General features: G+C 44.0%; 2 protein-coding genes across 4 annotated transcripts in view; both read right to left on the bottom strand.

Annotated features, from left to right (window-relative positions):
- The window catches only part of htt (huntingtin), a gene marked incomplete at its 3' end in the record, with an annotated part of 83,119 nt that extends 72,134 nt beyond the window's left edge, over window positions 1-10,985 (bottom strand). For both annotated transcript variants that reach the window (XM_045214314.1, XM_045214315.1), the window contains 2 exon segments: window positions 3,845-3,928; window positions 10,619-10,985. In XM_045214314.1, the coding sequence (XP_045070249.1) occupies window positions 3,845-3,928; window positions 10,619-10,716 (182 nt within the window).
- Window positions 10,986-18,013: 7,028 nt separating this feature from the next.
- Window positions 18,014-20,000, bottom strand: part of grk4 (G protein-coupled receptor kinase 4) — a 78,146-nt gene continuing 76,159 nt past the window's right edge. The window contains exons 15-16 of one of the 2 annotated variants that reach the window (XM_045214312.1): window positions 19,857-19,988; window positions 18,014-18,148 (exon numbers count right to left, since the gene is read on the bottom strand). In XM_045214312.1, coding sequence (XP_045070247.1) covers window positions 18,092-18,148; window positions 19,857-19,988 — 189 coding nt within the window. In that variant the 3' untranslated portion in view covers window positions 18,014-18,091. Of the gene's footprint in view, window positions 18,149-19,798; window positions 19,989-20,000 lie in introns of both variants that reach the window. The other variant, XM_045214311.1, reaches the window with a different exon arrangement.

The raw sequence follows: 20,000 nt of genomic DNA, 5'->3' as shown, positions 1-20,000 counted from the left end.
AGAGGAACGGTCATTACATACATACCTCGTTCTGACCCCACCCCCACACCTCGTTCTGACCCCATCCCCACACCTCGTTCTGACCCCACCCCCACACCTCGTTCTGACCCCACCCCCATACCTCGTTCTGACCCCACCCCCAGACCTCGTTCTGACCCCACCCCCACACCTCGTTCTGACCCCATCCCCACACCTCGTTCTGACCCCACCCCCACACCTCGTTCTGACCCCACCCCCACACCTCGTTCTGACCCCACCCCCACACCTCGTTCTGACCCCATCCCCACACCTCGTTCTGACCCCACCCCCACACCTCGTTCTGACCCCACCCCCCACACCTCGTTCTGACCCCACCCCCACACCTCGTTCTGACCCCACCCCCACACCTCGTTCTGACCCCACCCCCCACACCTCGTTCTGACCCCATCCCCACACCTCGTTCTGACCCCACCCCCACACCTCGTTCTGACCCCCACCCCCACACCTCGTTCTGACCCCACCCCCATACCTCGTTCTGACCCCACCCTCACACCTCGTTCTGATCCCCCCCACACCTCGTTCTGACCCCCCAACACCTCGTTCTGATCCCCCCCACACCTCGTTCTGATCCCCCCACACCTCGTTCTGACCCCCCCCACACCTCGTTCTGATCCCCCCCACACCTCGTTCTGACCCCCCCCACACCTCGTTCTGATCCCCCCCCACACCTCGTTCTGCCCCCCCCACACCTCGTTCTGATCCCCCCACACCTCGTTCTGACCCCCCCACACCTCGTTCTGATCCCCCCCACACCTCATCCTGACCCCCCCCACACCTCGTTCTGACCCCCCCACACCTCGTTCTGCCCCCCCACACCTCATCCTGACCCCCCCACACCTCGTTCTGATCCCCCCACACCTCGTCCTGACCCCCCCACACCTCGTTCTGCCCCCCCCACACCTCGTTCTGATCCCCCCCACACCTCGTTCTGACCCCCCCCACACCTCGTTCTGACCCCCCCCACACCTCGTTCTGACCCCCCCACACCTCGTTCTGCCCCCCCACACCTCATCCTGACCCCCCCCACACCTCGTTCTGCCCCCCCCCCCCCAACACACACTTTGATGTGTAATGTCTATTTCATGACCTCTGGACTAATCTAACATAGCAGGCATAAGAGAAACGCCTAAGCGGAGTTCCCACATCCGGTTTTCAGCGGAAAAAAAGGAAGCTAGGTTGAAAACAGCTGTATCCCTGAAAACCGGAACATCCGGTCTGCTAAGGGGTGCCTCTGGACTGAGATAGGACTGAAGCAGTAGCCAGTCAGTACCGTATAGGGATGAGCGTCCCTCTGAAGGCCATTCCATATGTATCTAGAGCTGAACCATAAAGAGAAACTGGCCATCTACATTTACATTTTAGTCATTTAGCAGACGCTCTTATTCAGAGCCACTTACATTATCCAGAGCCACTTACATTATCCAGAGCCATTATCCAGAGCCACTTACATTATCCAGAGCCACTTACATTATCCAGAGCCACTTACATTATCCAGAGCCACTTACATTATCCAGAGCCACTTACTTGCATAATTTTTTTTTCTCATCTATCACCCCACTATCAGTTAGGGGCGGGGCAATGTTTGAATTGAAATCACCCACTAATTAATTAGTCATTTTTGCAGATTAAAAGTGTTTGAGCTAGTAATGTATCAATCTATCTTAAAAAATGTGTTATGACATAGCCCATGAATATATATAGCACCCCCATCTTATAAATGGAATGGTTTAGACCGTTTGGAAGTTTTGACTCAGAATGAGCTTCTGTTCTTCTCCCAGTTCGACCATGCAGTGCGGGTAGAAAAAGCCTGTATATTTATAAATGACCATATGTACTGATCGTTTCAAGCAACACTTTTGCTGATGGTGAACCTGAACAATCAAAATAAAATGTAACGTATCCTAACCCCTGATCAACATACAGCCATAAATGTAATGTATCCTAAACCCTGATCAGCATACAGCCATAAATGTAATGTATCCTAACCCCTGATCAGCATACAGCCATAAATGTAATGTATCCTAAACCCTGATCAGCATACAGCCATAAATGTAATGTATCCTAAACCCTGATCAGCATACAGCCATAAATGTAATGTATCCTAAACCCTGATCAGCATACAGCCATAAATGTAATGTATCCTAACCCCTGATCAACATACAGCCATAAATGTAATGTATCCATCCTAAACCCTGATCAGCATACAGCCATAAATGTAATGTATCCTAAACCCTGATCAGCATACAGCCATAAATGTAATGTATCCTAAACCCTGATCAGCATACAGCCATAAATGTAATGTATCCTAACCCCTGATCAACATACAGCCATAAATGTAATGTATCCTAAACCCTGATCAGCATACAGCCATAAATGTAATGTATCCTAAACCCTGATCAGCATACAGCCATAAATGTAATGTATCCTAACCCCTGATCAACATACAGCCATAAATGTAATGTATCCTAACCCCTGATCAGCATACAGCCATAAATGTAATGTATCCTAAACCCTGATCAGCATACAGCCATAAATGTAATGTATCCTAAACCCTGATCAGCATACAGCCATAAATGTAATGTATCCATCCTAAACCCTGATCAGCATACAGCCATAAATGTAATGTATCCATCCTAAACCCTGATCAGCATACAGCCATAAATGTAATGTATCCATCCTAAACCCTGATCAGCATACAGCCATAAATGTAATGTATCCATCCTAAACCCTGATCAGCATATAGCCATAAATGTAATGTATCCATCCTAAACCCTGATCAGCATACAGCCATAAATGTAATGTATCCATCCTAAACCCTGATCAGCATACAGCCATAAATGTAATGTATCCATCCTAAACCCTGATCAGCATACAGCCAGATGACAGTTGTGTTGCTGGTGGTAGGTTTGGCTACTTCTATCCCGGTAAAACACAATGTTCAACAGCGCATTTGATTAAAAAAAAAATTACCTAGCAAATTACATTGGTTGTCACTCAACTAATAGCCTAATATTGCACAAGCCATTTTAACAAACTTTTGAATGCTGAAGGTGATGCGCAGATGTGGAATCAGATCAGGAATAGGCCAGTACGCAAAGGCTGCACACAGCGTGCAGTGTGATTAGGCTACTGATATTGTCTGGGGTTGTTCGGCCTGCGAAATCGACTTGTAGATCAATGACTGTCGACACAGTAACATGCTTAGTTCCACACTGAAGGAGTGGACGTATCAGTTGTCACAGAAGACGAGAGGGGTTTTCAGAAGATAGAAAATACTTTTGAGCAAAAAAATTTTTTTAATGAATCAGCAGGTTTGTAACGTTTAAAAATCGATTTCCTGAGCAAAGCGTTCTACATTTGGATCGGTTTTTTTGGGGGTCCCGCGGACCGATGCACTCATATCTTAAACATGTGAACCGGGACCGATGCGTGTCGGTGATATCGTTACCATCCCTAGTGCTGTATTAATGCACTTCTATTTGTTAGTGGGGAAACAAATGGAGCCCGTCAAAAGTAGTGGGAATAGGGGGCCATTTGGGACATAGTCATGTGTAAGCCTCATCTAACCAGGAATATCAAATCTGATTACCAATCATAGTAGAGCTAAATCTGGAACATCCTACTCTGTGTGTGTGCATGTACACGCCTGTGTGTGTAAGTGTGCCTTTGACTACATATAATGTATTGAAGTTACTTCTAAACAGTGATCTAGGGTCAGTTTTATGAATGACGTCCCTATGGGTTCATAATGGGACTGGTAGCGGGGAAAAGCTGATCCCAGATCAGTGGTGGCAGGCAGGCTTACCTCAGAGACTGAGCTACGATGTTCTCACATATGGTCAGGCAGTGGGCCACTCTGTCCTTTTTGGTGGTCGCCAGCTCTTTCTTCCTACAGAGGGAGGGGGGAGAGAGCGAGAGAGAGAGAGAGCGAGAGGAGAGAGAGAGAGAGATACGAGAGAGAGAGAGAGAGAGAGAGAGAGAGATACAGAGAGAGAGAGAGAGAGAGCGAGAGAGAGAGATACAGAGAGAGAGAGAGAGATACAGAGAGAGAGATACAGAGAGAGAGAGAGAGAGAGATACAGAGAGAGAGAGAGCGATATACAGAGAGAGAGAGAGATATACAGAGAGAGAGAGAGAGATACAGAGAGAGAGAGAGAGAGAGACAGGGAGAGGGAGAGAGAGAGAGAGAGAGAGAGACAGGGAGAGACAGGTAGAGAGAGAGACAGGGAGAGACAGGGAGAGAGAGAGACAGGGAGAGAGAGAGACAGGGAGAGAGAGAGACAGGGAGAGAGAGAGACAGGGAGAGAGAGAGACAGGGAGAGAGAGAGAGACAGGGAGAGAGAGAGACAGGGAGAGAGACAGGGAGAGAGAGAGACAGATCAATGGTGTGTGTGCATGTGTGTGGGTGTGTGAAAGAGAGAGAGACATAAGGTAACACGGGGTTAAGAGCACATGCAAGAAAAACAGAAGAGGAAAGATTGCTCCAACAACATTGCTTTACAGATCAGTGCAGATGAAGGATAGGAGACGAGGCGAGGAGGAAGCTTCTGTAGAGTATTGGGATGTGTCCCAAGTAAAGCTGACCCCAACAAAACAATGTTTGGTTCCACCGAGAGTCGTCTGTTCTTTCCACCAATTGATTGGTCGAAATGTTATATATAGACACATCCTATGTGTTTTAATTCAATCGACTATACGCACTGAGCTTGTTTGATGCTTTAAGCACACTGTTTGATTAACTAATTAAGACACACAAACGACTAGAGGGAGTCCGACCAGCAATTGATTTGATTGTGCCGGGCTGGGCTAAGACTTGCTGCGCTGTGTTAAAAAAAAAGAATGACAGCGAGTGACTGTGACAAGCACCGGTTGTCTCTCTCTCCTCCCTAATGCAGCGACCACCACAGAACATCAACAGTGTTTTATCACGCTGTCCGTGTCGCTGAAGCTGCAACATAATTACAGCCATTTCTGACTTTAAAACATTCCCTAAACCCTTTGCTCTCTTTACGTGCCATGTATGCATCGCATGCACCTGACCAATAGGGCCTGACCTATAGCCTATCATAATCACATCAATACATTGCTTATAAACAAACTCCAAACACCGTAACACACTGACAGCAAAATGGATGCAGAGGAAGTCACAAATAAACTCGAAAACGGGGGAATGTTTACTGGTTGCTCAGGAGGTAAAGGGGAATGTTTACTGGTTGCTCAGGAGGTAAAGGGGAATGTTTACTGGTTGCTCAGGAGGTAAAGGGGAAGTCAGATGTGTGGAATAAATGTGACTTGTTGTGGAAAATACTGGAGATCAAGAAACAGAAGGTAAGGAGAAGCTCTGCTGCATATTGTGTGTTCCAAACAGGTGCTGTTAGATTACAATATACGTTTTCTGACCGTTTGGAACAATGTAAACAACACTAAATAAATTATAAGTGTACCAGAGAGTGTGTTGTAACGTTTTTTTTTTTTTTTTTGTAAAGCCTTTATTACAGCAAAGACTAAAAACAGTCGCATTCATTCGTGAATGCAATTTCCGAAATGGAACGGTTTATTTATTGTTTACGCTGATTACTCAAAAAAGGTAACTTTGTTATTTTATTTTAAAAACTAAAATGCTTGATTGCATTTTCAAATCATTGAATGACTCGTATGCTGTGGGATGACATGAAAGAATGAATGATTGATTTGACTGATAGATACAGTAGCCTATATCACTATTGAAATACAGGCCTAAGTATGTTACGGCATTAAGACTATAAACAGGATGCGCTCTTAGGCCTACAGCTCCATGGTGGTTATACAAGGCTGCTCTACTAAGCCTACTAATTATAATGACATGACTAATTATTATAATGATCGTAATAACAATAGTACCAATAAATAAGCAGATCAAGAAAAAGGAGGGTTATTATTATTATTATAAATATTAATTTCTGAAAATTTGAAGAGTGTAAACAACACTAAATTAGAAGTAATACCAGAGGCCGTTCTAACGGAAAAATAAGTGTAAAGCCTTTATTACAGCATAGCAAAGATCAAACACAGACACATTTGTGAAATTGTTTATCCGACTTGTTGTGGTTGCGTGAGGCTTGGTGCTCACGGAAATCAGTAGACTATTAAACAAACACTCAAACAAATGGATGATTTATAAAGCCAGTCCCGTTTAAGAGTTAGGGCTGTTGATTATAGACTTCATTAAGTTGGCTTCCTCTCTCCTCACTTTTCTTGGACAATTAAGGCAAGGGCTGTTTTCTCGTCTCCTCACTCCGCTGCTGCCTCCGCCGCATTGTTCTCAACACCAATATGCTGGTTCACTTTGCTATTATGCACATAGCAACATGGTCTAGGAAAATGGGCGGCAATTCAACAGCGCACTGATGTGTTTCAGAACCGCGGACAGTGACCGCTATCTAACGCGGGAGAAAGCGCATTTGTTATCAAATAATATTATTTGTATTAGTGTTGCACCATTGTGCTTACATAATATAACCATATACTATTTCAGTAGCACGTCTTACAGTGATGGACTGCGCCATCCCCACGGCCTCCACAATGGACTAGTCCACTCAGACAGGAGCCAATCAGACAGGTGTCCCCACAACCTCCACAATGGACTAGTCCACTCAGACAGGTGTCTTGTACACCATGAAAAAAGTATTTATTTTATGCTACTGCTGGACTAAAGAAATCTCAGGTCGACCAGCTGCCTATCAACCAAACAATTGACCAGTCGACCAACTGCCTAACAACCAAACAATTGACCAGTCGACCAACTGCCTACCAACCAAACAATTGACCAGTCGACCAACTGCCTATCAACCAAACAATTGACCAGTCGACCAACTGCCTAACAACCAAACAATTGACCAGTCGACCAACTGCCTAACAACCAAACAATCGACCAGTCGACCAACTGCCTATCAACCAAACAATCGACCAGTCGACCAACTGCCTAACAACCAAACAATTGACCAGTCGACCAACTGCCTAACAACCAAACAATTGACCAGTCGACCAACTGCCTAACAACCAAACAATCGACCAGTCGACCAACTGCCTAACAACCAAACAATTGACCAGTCGACCAACTGCCTAACAACCAAACAATCGACCAGTCGACCAACTGCCTAACAACCAAACAATCGACCAGTCGACCAACTGCCTAACAACCAAACAATTGACCAGTCGACCAACTGCCTAACAACCAAACAATCGACCAGTCGACCAACTGCCTATCAACCAAACAATCGACCAGTCGACCAACTGCCTATCAACCAAACAATAGACCAGTCGACCAACTGCCTATCAACCAAACAATCGACCAGTCGACTAAAATGGGGTCAGCACTAGTCCTAAAGATAAAAATAAAATAAAAACGTTTCATATGTTGCAAAACCATTTACTCCAAACGCTCTTCAACGTGACGTAAAAGCTGTTGGGTTCTTAAGCGGAAGTTGTAGTTCATTTTAAATGGTCCTGTTTCCACGCGTTGTCCACGAGAGTCCACTGGTTTGTACTGATTGTTGCAGGTAACTCATAGCCGGCTGTGTACACGTCAAGCACTCGTTTCTGTTCCAGCAGGCTCTCCATCATGTAAAAAGTACTGTTCCTGTATTGCTTGCAGGCGGCTGTATGCTAGCTGTGAGTGTTTAAAATGACCCACTATCTTCCTACCTGTTGCCACTGGCGTGTGCCATGCATGGCAAACTGGCAACTCCGCATTCTTCCAAAGCCTTTGTCATGTTATGTGCATTATCACGTAGCACAGCCTGTACTTTGTTCATGGGGATTTTCCAAGTTTCAAACATGTTCTCAAATGTTCCAGGACAGCGGAGTCACTCACCACCTTCCGGAGACATTTGAAACCCCACCTCTTTAAGGAATACCTGGGATAGGATAAAGTAATCCTTCTACCCCCCCCTTTTACTCCAACCCCCCACCCCCCCCCAAAAAAACATATTTTTTGTATGTATATATATATATATATAAAATAAAATAAAATAAAAAAAACATGAATGCACCTATTTGTAAGTCGCTCTGGATAAGAGCGTCTGCTAAATGACGTAAATGTAAATGCCATTGAAAATGGCAGTAGCGGTATGAAAAATGTATGCACTCACTAACTGTAAATCGCTGTGGATAAGAGCGTCTGCTAAATGACTCAAATGTAAAATGTATGAGAACCAGCACATTCTTTGAGCATGCAATACGGCTTTCCTCAGTATGAAATCCTCGTTGACCCACTTGTGCTGTCAGACTCGGCATGCTCATGGGGCTGACATCGCTGGTCCAAAATGTCAGTCGTGAAGCTAATAGCAGTGACACCCATAGCAAGTAGCTCATGGATGTACGTTTCAACAATACTGTGTAACTCCGGTAGAGCAACATCTGAAAAATAGTGGCTACTTGGTAGTGTGTACCGGTGCTCGACCAGTCGGCGAAAGCCAACATCATCCACGACAGAGAACGGTAGAATGTCAAGGGTAATTAATTACATTATCTTGGCGTTAAATGGATTTTGCCTTTGAGTTGTCTGGCTGAAATGTTCTTACTCTTTCAAATGACTGCTCGACTTGAACTTGTTAAGTTGTTGGAAGTGTGAGCTTAGTGTTTTCTACTTTTGTTGTAAGTAGTCACTGAACGTCTCGGGGTGACGCACTTTCAAATGAGTAATTAGGTTTGTGGTATTGAAAGATTTCACTTTCTCCCCTCCTTTGGGAAATAATAGCAGCACAAACATTGCATATGGCCTTCTTGTTATCTTCCTTTGAAACTTCAAAATATATCCACACAGCAGACATTGTGGGCTAGGTTAGGAATGCTGTGTTGCGCTGTATTTTTCGTGGCGTCATTACGTCATCTACCTACGTTATACAGGTATGCACGTCAGCTTTGACATCGGTTTTGCACATCGGCGTTAAACTATACATTGAGCCGATGCCGATGTTGGCATTTTTAGCTAATAACGGACGATTCCGATGTGCTTACCGATATATCGTGCACCCCTACTTTGAATATCCCTTTGAGCATAGTGAAGTTATGAATTACACTTTGGATGGTGAATCAATACACCCAGTCACTACAAAGATACAGGCGTCCTTCCTAACTCAGTTGCCGTAGAGGAAGGAAACCGCTCAGGGATTTCACCATGAGGCCAATGGTAACTTTAAAACAGTTACAAAGTTTAATGGCTGTGATTAGAGAAAACTGAGGATGGGTCAACAACATTGTAGATACACCATAATACTAAGCTAAATGACAGAGTGAAAAGAAGGAACCTGTACAGAATACAAATATTCCAAAACATACATCCTGTTTGCAATAAGGCACTAAAGTAAAAAGTGGCAAAGTAATTACATTTGTCCTGAATACAAAGCATTATGTTTGGGGCAAATCCAACAACACATCACTGAGTAACAATCTTCATATTTTCAAGCATAGTGGTGGCTGCATCATGTTATGGCTATGTTTGTCATTGGCAAGGACTAGGGAGTTTTTAAGGATAAAAAGAAACAGAATAGAGCTAAGCACAGGCAAAATCCTAGAGAAAAACCTGGTTCAGTTTGCTTTCAGCAGGACAATAACCTAAAACACAAAGCCAAATATACACTGGAGTTACTTACCAATACGACATTGAATGTTCCTAAGTTGCCTAGTTACAGTTTCGACTTAAATCAGCTTGAAAATCTATGGCAACACTTGAAAATGGCTGTCTAGCAATTATCAACAACCAACCTGACAAAGCTTGAATTTTTAAAACAATAATGTGCCAATAATGTACAATCCAGGTGTGCAAAGCTCTCTAGAGACTTATCCAGATATACTCACAGCTGTAATTGCTGCCAAAGGTGATTCTAACATCTCATGGGTTTTTTTTCATTTTATTTTTCACCAAAGAAAATCGAATTTCCTTCCACTTTGACATTAGAGTATTTTGTTTAGATCGTTGACAAAAATACATAATTCATTCCATTTTAATCCTACTTTGTAACACAACAAATGTGGAAAAAGGCACAGTATTATCTTTCTGTTATTACCCTCTTTCTCTCTGCATTGTTGGGAAGGGCCTGTAAGTAAGCATTTCACTGTTAGTCTACACATGTTGTTTACCAAGCATGTGACAAATAAAAATGTGATTATATTGATTTCATAAAGAAAACGTGTTGAAATCAATTCTACATGTAAAGGCTCATTCTATGTGTATTAGACAACCAGCAACGAACGATGGGGGGAAAAAAATCTGGAAATCTGCACTGATTTATATTTTTCAAGACTTTGGTTTAGTGAAAGGATATCTTAGTATTTTGTCCACCTTAGCATTTATTTACAAGCACCAGCTGACGTTAGCTATCAAAATTGACGAGTCTGTGTCTGTGTGTTGTTGTTTATGTGTGTTATGACAGGTAGCCCTGGAGGTGCGACGTTGACAGCTAGCTAACTATAAGGTTAGCATTGCTAACTCGCAATAACCTGCGGACAGCTTCGTTAGCTAGCTAGCGGCCGTTTATTTGCGCTTAACCCATCGCTAACAATTTCTCAACACAATTACCATATACAAACATGGACTTACTGTTTTTGAACCATCTCCTCGGCCGTTGGTGGTCCCTGTTGTTGCTGGAATGACTTGAGAGATTCAAAGGCCTTCATCAATTTATCCATGGTGGCCATTTTACCAGCAGTGGCTAGCTTAGCTGGCTAATATTTACAAATTGTCGTTAGCGTCCGTTAGCTAGCTAGCGCAATCAAAAACACGCGAGCGGGGTCGTAGTGCGACGAGCGTGTGAACACTGCTCGCGACAACTACTACCGCCTTCGCTTTCGACGCAAGAAAATCCGTTATTTCTTTACAATATCCTCGGTAAATTAACGGGACGTTGGTTGATGTAGGTACCATCCATACTCAAAGCCATCTTTGATGCACCCCCGACAGAATCACAAGGAAGTGGGAGCTCTGTGACAGCTGGGTAGGGTTGGGTCAACGCTACATTGGTAGCCAATCAGAGGAAGAGCAGGCGCCAATAAGGACGAGGCTCCGCCGTTGTCAGCAGTGCTTGGGGCCAATAAGGACGAGGCTCCTTGTCAGCTCTTCCACGAGGCTCCGCCGTTGTCACAGTGCTTGGGGCCATAGGACGAGCTCGCCGTTGTCAGCAGTGCTTGGGTGGAGGTGGTTGTAGCAGTGATTGGGTGTTTGGGTGTTTGGGTGTTTGGGTGTTTGGGTGTTTGGGTGTTTGGGTGTTTGGGTGTTTGGGTGTTTGGGTGTTTGGGTGTTTGGGTGTTTGGGTGTTTGGGTGGGGAACGGCTTTTTGTTGTTGAGCGTCACGAGTGCTGAAATCCTGCGCGAGGAGGCGATATTCCGTGATATCCGAACGGTATATCATCTGCACCGTTTATGTTCTAGTGCGTATTAAAAATATAGGGAAAACACTCGCCTGCAGTCACACATGCAGTGTCTTAGTGCAGTGCATTTAATAGTGTGATATCAATATTTCAATAGAACAGATGGAAAGAAGCAGGTAGAATAGAACACGTTCCATTCAACATGAAATCATGAGTTTTCTTCCAGGTGACTGCCTCAAAACCACTCTCAGAAACTTGGTAACTGTAGGAAATCACACCACTCAATTACTATCTGGCATGTAGGCTGCACCTGTATGTGTGCTTTCTGTATATCCCAAATGGTAGTCTATTCCCTGTGTAGTGTACTACATTTGACTAAGACCCATAGTGCTCTGGTCAAAAGTAGTACACTACAGTAGGTAGGGGATAAGGTTCCATTTGGGACACCACCTTTATCCTGCTTTACTGTTGGGTTCCATTTGGGACACCACCTTTATCCTGCTTTACTGTTGGGTTCCATTTGGGACACCACCTTTATCCTGCTTTACTGTTGGGTTCCATTTGGGACACCACCTTTATCCTGCTTTACTGTTGGGTTCCATTTGGGACACCACCTTTATCCTGCTTTACTGTTGGGTTCCATTTGGGACACTACCTTTATCCTGCTTTACTGTTGGGTTCCATTTGGGACACCACCTTTATCCTGCTTTACTGTTGGGTTCCATTTGGGACACCACCTTTATCCTGCTTTACTGTTGGGTTCCATTTGGGACACTACCTTTATCCTGCTTTACTGTTGGGTTCCATTTGGGACACCACCGTTATCCTGCTTTACTGTTGGGTTCCATTTGGGACACTACCTTTATCCTGCTTTACTGTTGGGTTCCATTTGGGACACTACCTTTATCCTGCTTTACTGTTGGGTTCCATTTGGGACACCACCGTTTATCCTGCTTTACTGTTAGTGTATATTTGTATAATAAAAAGGTGCTTCATGACTACAATGCATTACTGTGATATAATCATTTGTCTCACCTAGCTATCTTAAGATGAAAGCACTAACTGTAAGTCGCTCTGGATAAAAGCTTCTGCCAAATGTCTAAAAAATGTCAAATGTACCAAAAAACCAGTCCGGTGACTCAGGAGTTGTTTTTTATATCCAAACGGCAGTGTATTCTCAGAATAATTACAAATGTCAGAAGATATGATACAGTGACACCCAGTGATACAACTTGTACAACAATTACATTGACTGCAGTGGTTGAACAACATGACTGTACAACTAACCAAAAGAAAATGAAAATGAAAAAGTCTGCTTCCCAAATGACACCCATTTTACTTCCCTATATAGTGCATTACTTTTGACCAGGGGGGCCTTTTGAACAGCCTTATGGGCCCTGGTCAAAAGTAATGCACTATATAGGGATTATGCTGTCATTTTTGGGACGTAGCCAAAAAGAAAAGTATAATTTGTCCGGTCACCTTGTGATAAACAAAGTTGTTGTCCCATCAAATAGGTGTCATATGTTGGCACTGAAAGATCATTTCAATTACAGACAAGGAACCTGCAACAACCAATAACATGCTTGAGTAATAAAAAACATTTTCTTTTTAAAACAGGCATTAAAAATGCACTTTGTGCGGACATTCAAAACTGTAAAAAAAAAAATGTTATTTTTTTGATGAGCTGTATTAGGTTCCTTTTCGCGTGGGGCCAGCCATTCAGAATGAAAACAAGTTGAACATTTCGAAAACAAAGACAACTGACTAAGGATGACTGGTCGGCACATACTGTGGGTAAGGCCTTGAGTTCCTCCATCCTGCTCACATGATGTAACCAAGGACAACAAGGGACCCTTAGTTAGAAGATGGGCTATAGGCTGGGATTCAATCCCATGGCGGATTTGGACGACGCACCATTTAAAAAAAGGTCATTTTCTGACTGAGCTGACATATGCAGCATTTACCGTGAATGTGATCTCCACGGGAACGTTGACTTTAAAAACGTGCATTGTGGACAAAGCGCGATCGGATTAAAGCCATAGAGAGAGAGGCTTTAACTTGGGCTCAGGAGGTTTTCCTAGGGCACGTGTTCAGGAACAACTCTTGGCCATCCACATACCGTAGGGTAAGGGCTTATTGCCAGTTATTTCAGTTGAAACCTTTTTTTAAATAGAAACCAACTCCAGATCTCTGAACACTCACAGTTCTCTTTCCCCATGTCAGATACGAGGCTGACTAGAGCTGAACCACTACAAGTGTATGTATGTGATAAACCTAATGTTTTTTCTAACAGAGAAGTTCTAGTGACTTCTTTAAAAGACTGTGTGGTGTATCCAAATGGTTAACTGCAGTCGTTTGTGTAAAATAATGTATAATGGAATTCCTTGAACCCTTTCAGGAATGTCAACAGTACATTCTGTTTTGTTCAACATTCTAATTGATTCAAATCAATGACGTCATAAAGGGCAGGGAATTCCGGAATAGAGCACTAAGGGACAACTGTCATAAGATTCTTAGATTCACCCCTCCAATGGTTAAACAGAATGAAAGGTCATTCTGGGAGGTGGGGGGGTGTTTGTATAAAGGAAATGGATACAGTACAATATGTACAGCAAACAGCAAAAAGATCCATCTCAACATTTTCACAGCATTAAAAAAAGTGAGGGGGTTACATCGGTTGGACGGTTGGTAAATAATATGGTCACCTGAATGACAAACAAATATACAAAATACAAAATTCCCTCAGTTCCATGGGTGACAGATTATGCCAGGAGTGACAGATTATGCCAGGGGTGACAGATTATGCCAGGGGTGACAGATTATGCCATGGGGTGACAGATTATGCCATGGGGTGACAGATTATGCCAGGGGTGACAGATTATGCCAGGGGTGACAGATTATGCCATGGGGTGACAGATTATGCCATGGGGTGACAGATTATGCCAGGGGTGACAGATTATGCCAGGGGTGACAGATTATGCCAGGGGTGACAGATTATGCCATGGGGTGACAGATTATGCCAGGGGTGACAGATTATGCCAGGGGTGACAGATTATGCCAGGGGTGACAGATTATGCCATGGGTGACAGATTATGCCATGGGTGACAGATTATGCCAGGGGGTGACAGATTATGCCATGGGGTGACAGTTTATGCCAGGGGTGACAGATTATGCCAGGGGTGACAGATTATGCCATGGGGTGACAGATTATGCCAGGGGTGACAGATTATGCCATGGGGTGACAGATTATGCCATGGGGTGACAGATTATGCCATGGGGTGACAGATTATGCCAGGGGTTATGACATTTACAGAACACCGCCCCGATGAGCAACAAGCTGTTCTAGTGGATATAACAAGGGTCTGCGTACCAGATGACACCCTATTCCCTATATAGTGCACAACTAGTTAGAGAGAGGGAGAGATCATGACCTATGGGCCCTGGCCAGAAGTTGTGCACTATATAGGGAATAGGGTGCCATTCTCTGGTCTAAAGTAGTGCACTATATAGGGAATAGGGTGCCATTCTCTGGTCTAAAGTAGTGCACTATATAGGGAATAGGGTGCCATTCTCTGGTCTAAAGTAGTGCACTATATAGGGAATAGGGTGCCATTCTCTGGTCTAAAGTAGTGCACTATATAGGGAATAGGGTGCCATTCTCTGGTCTAAAGTAGTGCACTATATAGGGAATAGGGTGCCATTCTCTGGTCTAAAGTAGTGCACTATATAGGGAATAGGGTGCCATTCTCTGGTCTAAAGTAGTGCACTATATAGGGAATAGGGTGCCATTTGGGACACAGAGAGAGAGTTATTCCGGTACTGTGCGACAAAGTGCACAAAATCCAACAAGGTGACCCTGCAAGTCTTTCCGTCTCCTGTACATTTGGTGATTGATATTTATAGGCAGGAATAACATTTGTTTCCCTCAGACCCACACACACACACACACACAAACACACACACACACACACACACACACACAGACGCTTGTCTCAAGTCATTCCTACGGAAGAGACTTCATGGTGTATAGTGAGACATGATCAAATCCTCATACAAGTCTCTCTCCCCTGGTATTGTCCATCAATGATTTCGTCCTAAATGGCACCCAATTCTGTACGTCTTTTGACATGAGCCCTGGTCAACAGTAGTGTACTAAATAGGGAATAAGGTGCCATTTTGGACGTAGCCTGTATCATCTGCCACATTCACTGGAACAGAACGTGGGGTCTAAAAAAAAAGGCTGTGGGTACATCCCAAATGGTACATTATTCCCTATGGCGTGCACTACTTTTGACCCAGGGCTCTGGTCACTAGTAGTGCACTATAGAGGGAATAAGGTGCCATTTGGAACAAAGCCTGTGCAAAAAAAACGGAACGTCTAGTTGTCATAGCACTGTGATGAAGAAGCTAACTCCGGGTAGAGGTTCCCCTTTCAAGGCGCTGATCTGGGATCAGTTTCCCCTCTCCCAATCCTCACTTCAAATCATCAATGGGGTCAAAAAAAGGCGGACCTTAGATCAGTTTCTATGGGCAATGTTATGTTATTCCGAAGGGGCTAAGACAGGGGACAGGGTGCATGTCAAGATTCCTAGCTAGGCATCCCAAATGGCACCATGTTCCCTTTATAGTGCATTACTTTTGACCAGGGCCCATAGGACTCTAATCAAAAGTAGTGCACTGTATAGGGAATAGGGGTGCCATTTGGGTCGCCGCCTTGGGTGGAGGCAAAGACGGCATTACGATTAAACTGTAGAACATTTGCAATGGATAAACCAATCTCAGCGCCAGTAATTGGTCTTAATTGAACCTATTTGACACGTTCTTGATTATATGAAAGCACTTTTGTCTTCAAAATGAAGCCAGTCTGAGTTACAAAGGTCCGGTTGTGTGACATTTCAGAACTTTATATTCAGTTTGTAAATCATCTTCATCATCATCCTCACCACCATAGCTTAAGGCATGGACACACAAGTTATACTACACTGTTAAATCAAGGCATCTCTCTCCCCCCCCCGCCGCCCCTCCGTCGGAGCACTTGACCATTCTCCATGTCAACTGCTTATCTGTGCTTTTTCTGGAAGTGGGTGACTACATTTTCCGTATTCTTAGGGAAGTTTTAAGTTTAAGGAAGTTATTTTTGACTATGAGACACGCAGACAGAACTAAATCTGTTCTGCTGTCCAATCCTCTCAGATCTACACATGGGCCTAGTACGTAGGTCAGAGATCATCAACTAGATTAAGCCGCGGGCCGATTTCTTCTTGCGCAGATGATCAGGGGGCCGGAACATGATTACAAATGATTTGCAGACTGCAAATTGACCGCAAGAACCCCAAACAGATATAATATTTGACTAAAACATAATTATTTCATACCTTGCTTACATTTGTATACGATCACATACCTGTACATCTCTCTATTATGCGTGGGAATATCTTTGAAGAGATTTCCAAAATGTTAATAACTTGGAGCTGATTTGCTGGTGTTTTTACAGTCTTATATGTCCAACAATAAAATAACATTTAAAGTATACATTGCGGGGGGGCCAAATAAAATCGCCCGCCGGCCAAATTCGGCCCGTGGGCCGCCAGTTGGGGAACCCTGGCATAGAGTCTAGCTATGGGCTGGGGGATTCTTAGGGTGTAGGAACTAGGGGTTGTTTTAGTCTAGGGGCTAGGGTTTAGGGCGTAGAGTGTAGGGGCTAGGGGCTGGATTTGGAACAGGGAATATGTGATGCGGTAATACTGGACGTAGAATACGTCCCAAATTACACCCTAGTCCCTACATAGTGCACTACACTACGCGGGGAATAGGGTGCCATTTGGGATGCACCAAACACTGTACGTACAAACAAAGGCTCCCATCGAGAAAAATAACAAAAAAGACGACTGATACAATGGTTCCGTCCCAAATAGCACCCTTTTCCCTACACTACTTCTGGCCAGGATCCATAGGGCATAGCCACAGGTAAAAGTAGTGGGCTATATAGGGGAATAGGGTGCCATTATGGACGCAGCCTGCTTCTTAAAAAAGAACAAGATCCTTAATACACATTTTCCATACTCATTCCAAAAACAAATAAACAAAAAAATGTTAAAATAAAATACAAATAAAAACACTTTAAAAAATGATGTATGCATTCAAGTGGTACTTATATGGCTTTTTATACAATACAACCTTTAGTGAAAATATACATCTAGACACAATTCAAGTACAAATGTACAAAATCTTTAAACTCATATGTTTTTTCTTTAATTATTATAATACACTTTTAATACATATCATAAATACAGGTTCAACATTCATCGAGTTCCTAACATTTGACGCTCCGGAGGCGTTTGAAGAAGGAAGGGATGGAGGGAGGAGGAGAGGGGAGGAGAGAGGAGAGGAGGGAGGGAGGAGGGAGGGAGGAGGAGAGGAGGAGGAGAGGAGGGAGGGAGGGAGGGAGGAGAGGAGGAGAGGAGGGAGGGAGGAGGAGAGGAGGAGGAGAGGAGGGAGGGAGGAGAGGAGAGGAGGGAGGGAGGAGAGGAGAGGAGGAGAGGAGAGGAGGGAGGGAGGAGGAGGAGGAGGAGGAGGAGAAGGGGAGGAGAGGAGGAAGGGAGGAGGAGGAGGAGGAGAAGGGGAGGAGAGGAGGGAGGAGAGGAGAGGAGGAGAGGAGGGAGGGAGAAGGAGGAGAGGAGGGAGGGAGGAGAAGGGGAGTGGTTTAAAGTCGGGAAGGCGCCTCGTGCTCTTCGTCTTCGTAGCCACTCTTTAAACAGACCTGGGAACAGTTGTTAAATAAGCTGTTACATAGGATCAATGGGCTCTTAATCTTTTAGAAACTGATTCTGGATCAGTTAGGCTCCATATGTAGTTACACAGGCTCAATGGGCTCTTAATCTTTTAGAAACAGATTCTGGATCAGTTAGGCTACATACAGTGCGTTTGGAAAGTATTCAGACCCCTTCCCTTTTTCCACATTTTGTTAAGTTACAGCCTTATTCTAAAATTGATTAAATAATACAAATCCTCATCAATCTACACACAATACCCCATAATGACAAACCAAAAACAGGTTCTTAGAAATTGTTACACATTTATAAAAAATTAAAAATAGATATACCTTATCTACAAAAGTATTCAGACCTTTTACTATGAGACTCGAAATTGAGCTCAGGTACATCCTGTTTCCATTGATCATCCTTGAGATGTTTCTACAACTTGATTGGAGTCCACCTTTGGTAAATTAAATTGATTGGACATTATTTGGAAAGGCACACACCTGTCTATATAAGGTCCCACAGTTGACAGTGCATGTCAGAGCAAAAACCAAGCCATGAGGTCGAAGGAATGAAAAACCTGCTCCAGAGCGCTCAGGACCTCAGACTGGGGCGAAGGTTCACCTTCCAACAGGACAACGACCCTAAGCACACAGCCAAGACAACACAGGAGTGACTTCGGGACAAGTCTCTGAATGTCCTTGAGTGGCCCAGCCAGAGCCCGGATTTGAACCCGATCGAACATCTCTGGAGAGACCTGAAAATAGCTGTGCAGCGACGCTCACCATCCAACCTGACAGAGCTTCTGCAGAGAAGAATGGGAGAAACTCCCCAAATACAGGTGTGCCAAGCTTGTAGCGTCATACCCAAGAAGACTCAAGGCTGTAATCGCTGCCAAAGGTGCTTCAACAAAGTACTGAGTAAAGGGTCTGAATACTTATGTAAATGTTATCCGTTTTTTATTTCTAATACATTTGCAAACATTTCTAAAAACCTGTTTTTGCTTTGTCATTATGGGGTATTGTGTGTAGATTGATGAGGATTTTGTTTATTTTTTTAAATTCATTTTAGAATAAGGCTGTAACGTAACTTTTTACCACCTTTAAAAACAGACTGAATCAGTCAGAGGTTGTTGAATATTTCCAACAGGTTCTATGAGACCATTAATAACTGACCCTAGATCAGCCATTGGTGTGCTGTCTAATCGTTCAGCCATTATTTACGTTTAAGTCATTTAGCGGACGCTCTTATCAGAGAGACTCACAGGAGCAATTGGGGCTAAGTGTCTTGCTCAAGGGCACACCGACAGATTCTTCATCTAGTTGGCTCAGGGATTCGAACCAGCAAAAAACTTTCGGTTACTTGCCCAACGCTCTTTAAGCGCTAGGCTGCCTGCTGCCGCCAATTCTGAACTGATCCTGGATCAGTTAGGCTACACATGTAGTTACACTGTTGCCCAATACAGAGATGTAGTCACACGGCCTCAACAGTTAGTCAGCCTTTTACCAACTGGACTTCCTGCTTTACCAACTGGACTGGGGGGGTTAAAACAACACTCTTTAACCTGGGAAGACGACACCAAAAACACAAGCAGAGAAAAACAGTTAGAGGTAAAGAAAAAGAAAGAGAAAGATGGAGAAAGAGGGAAGTACCTTAACCCCCACCCCCTCTCACGGCAGAGGCGGGAGGAGGAGAGCTAGCAGCACTTGCCTCTCGTCTGAACAGCCGGTAGAAGAATCCTCTCTTTGGTGGTGGGTTGGGTCTGTTCACATCCAGATCTGAACACAGCAGGCCGTCTGTCTCATACACATTGATCTCCTTAAAACACTCCATCTCAATCATCTGGAGGATAGA

This window comes from Coregonus clupeaformis, unplaced genomic scaffold, assembly GCF_020615455.1.
Source record: "Coregonus clupeaformis isolate EN_2021a unplaced genomic scaffold, ASM2061545v1 scaf0233, whole genome shotgun sequence".
In the NCBI taxonomy this organism is placed as follows: Eukaryota; Metazoa; Chordata; class Actinopteri; order Salmoniformes; family Salmonidae; genus Coregonus; species Coregonus clupeaformis.
Note: the sequence above shows the minus strand (reverse complement) of the source record. Positions and strands in the feature narration are given on the sequence as shown.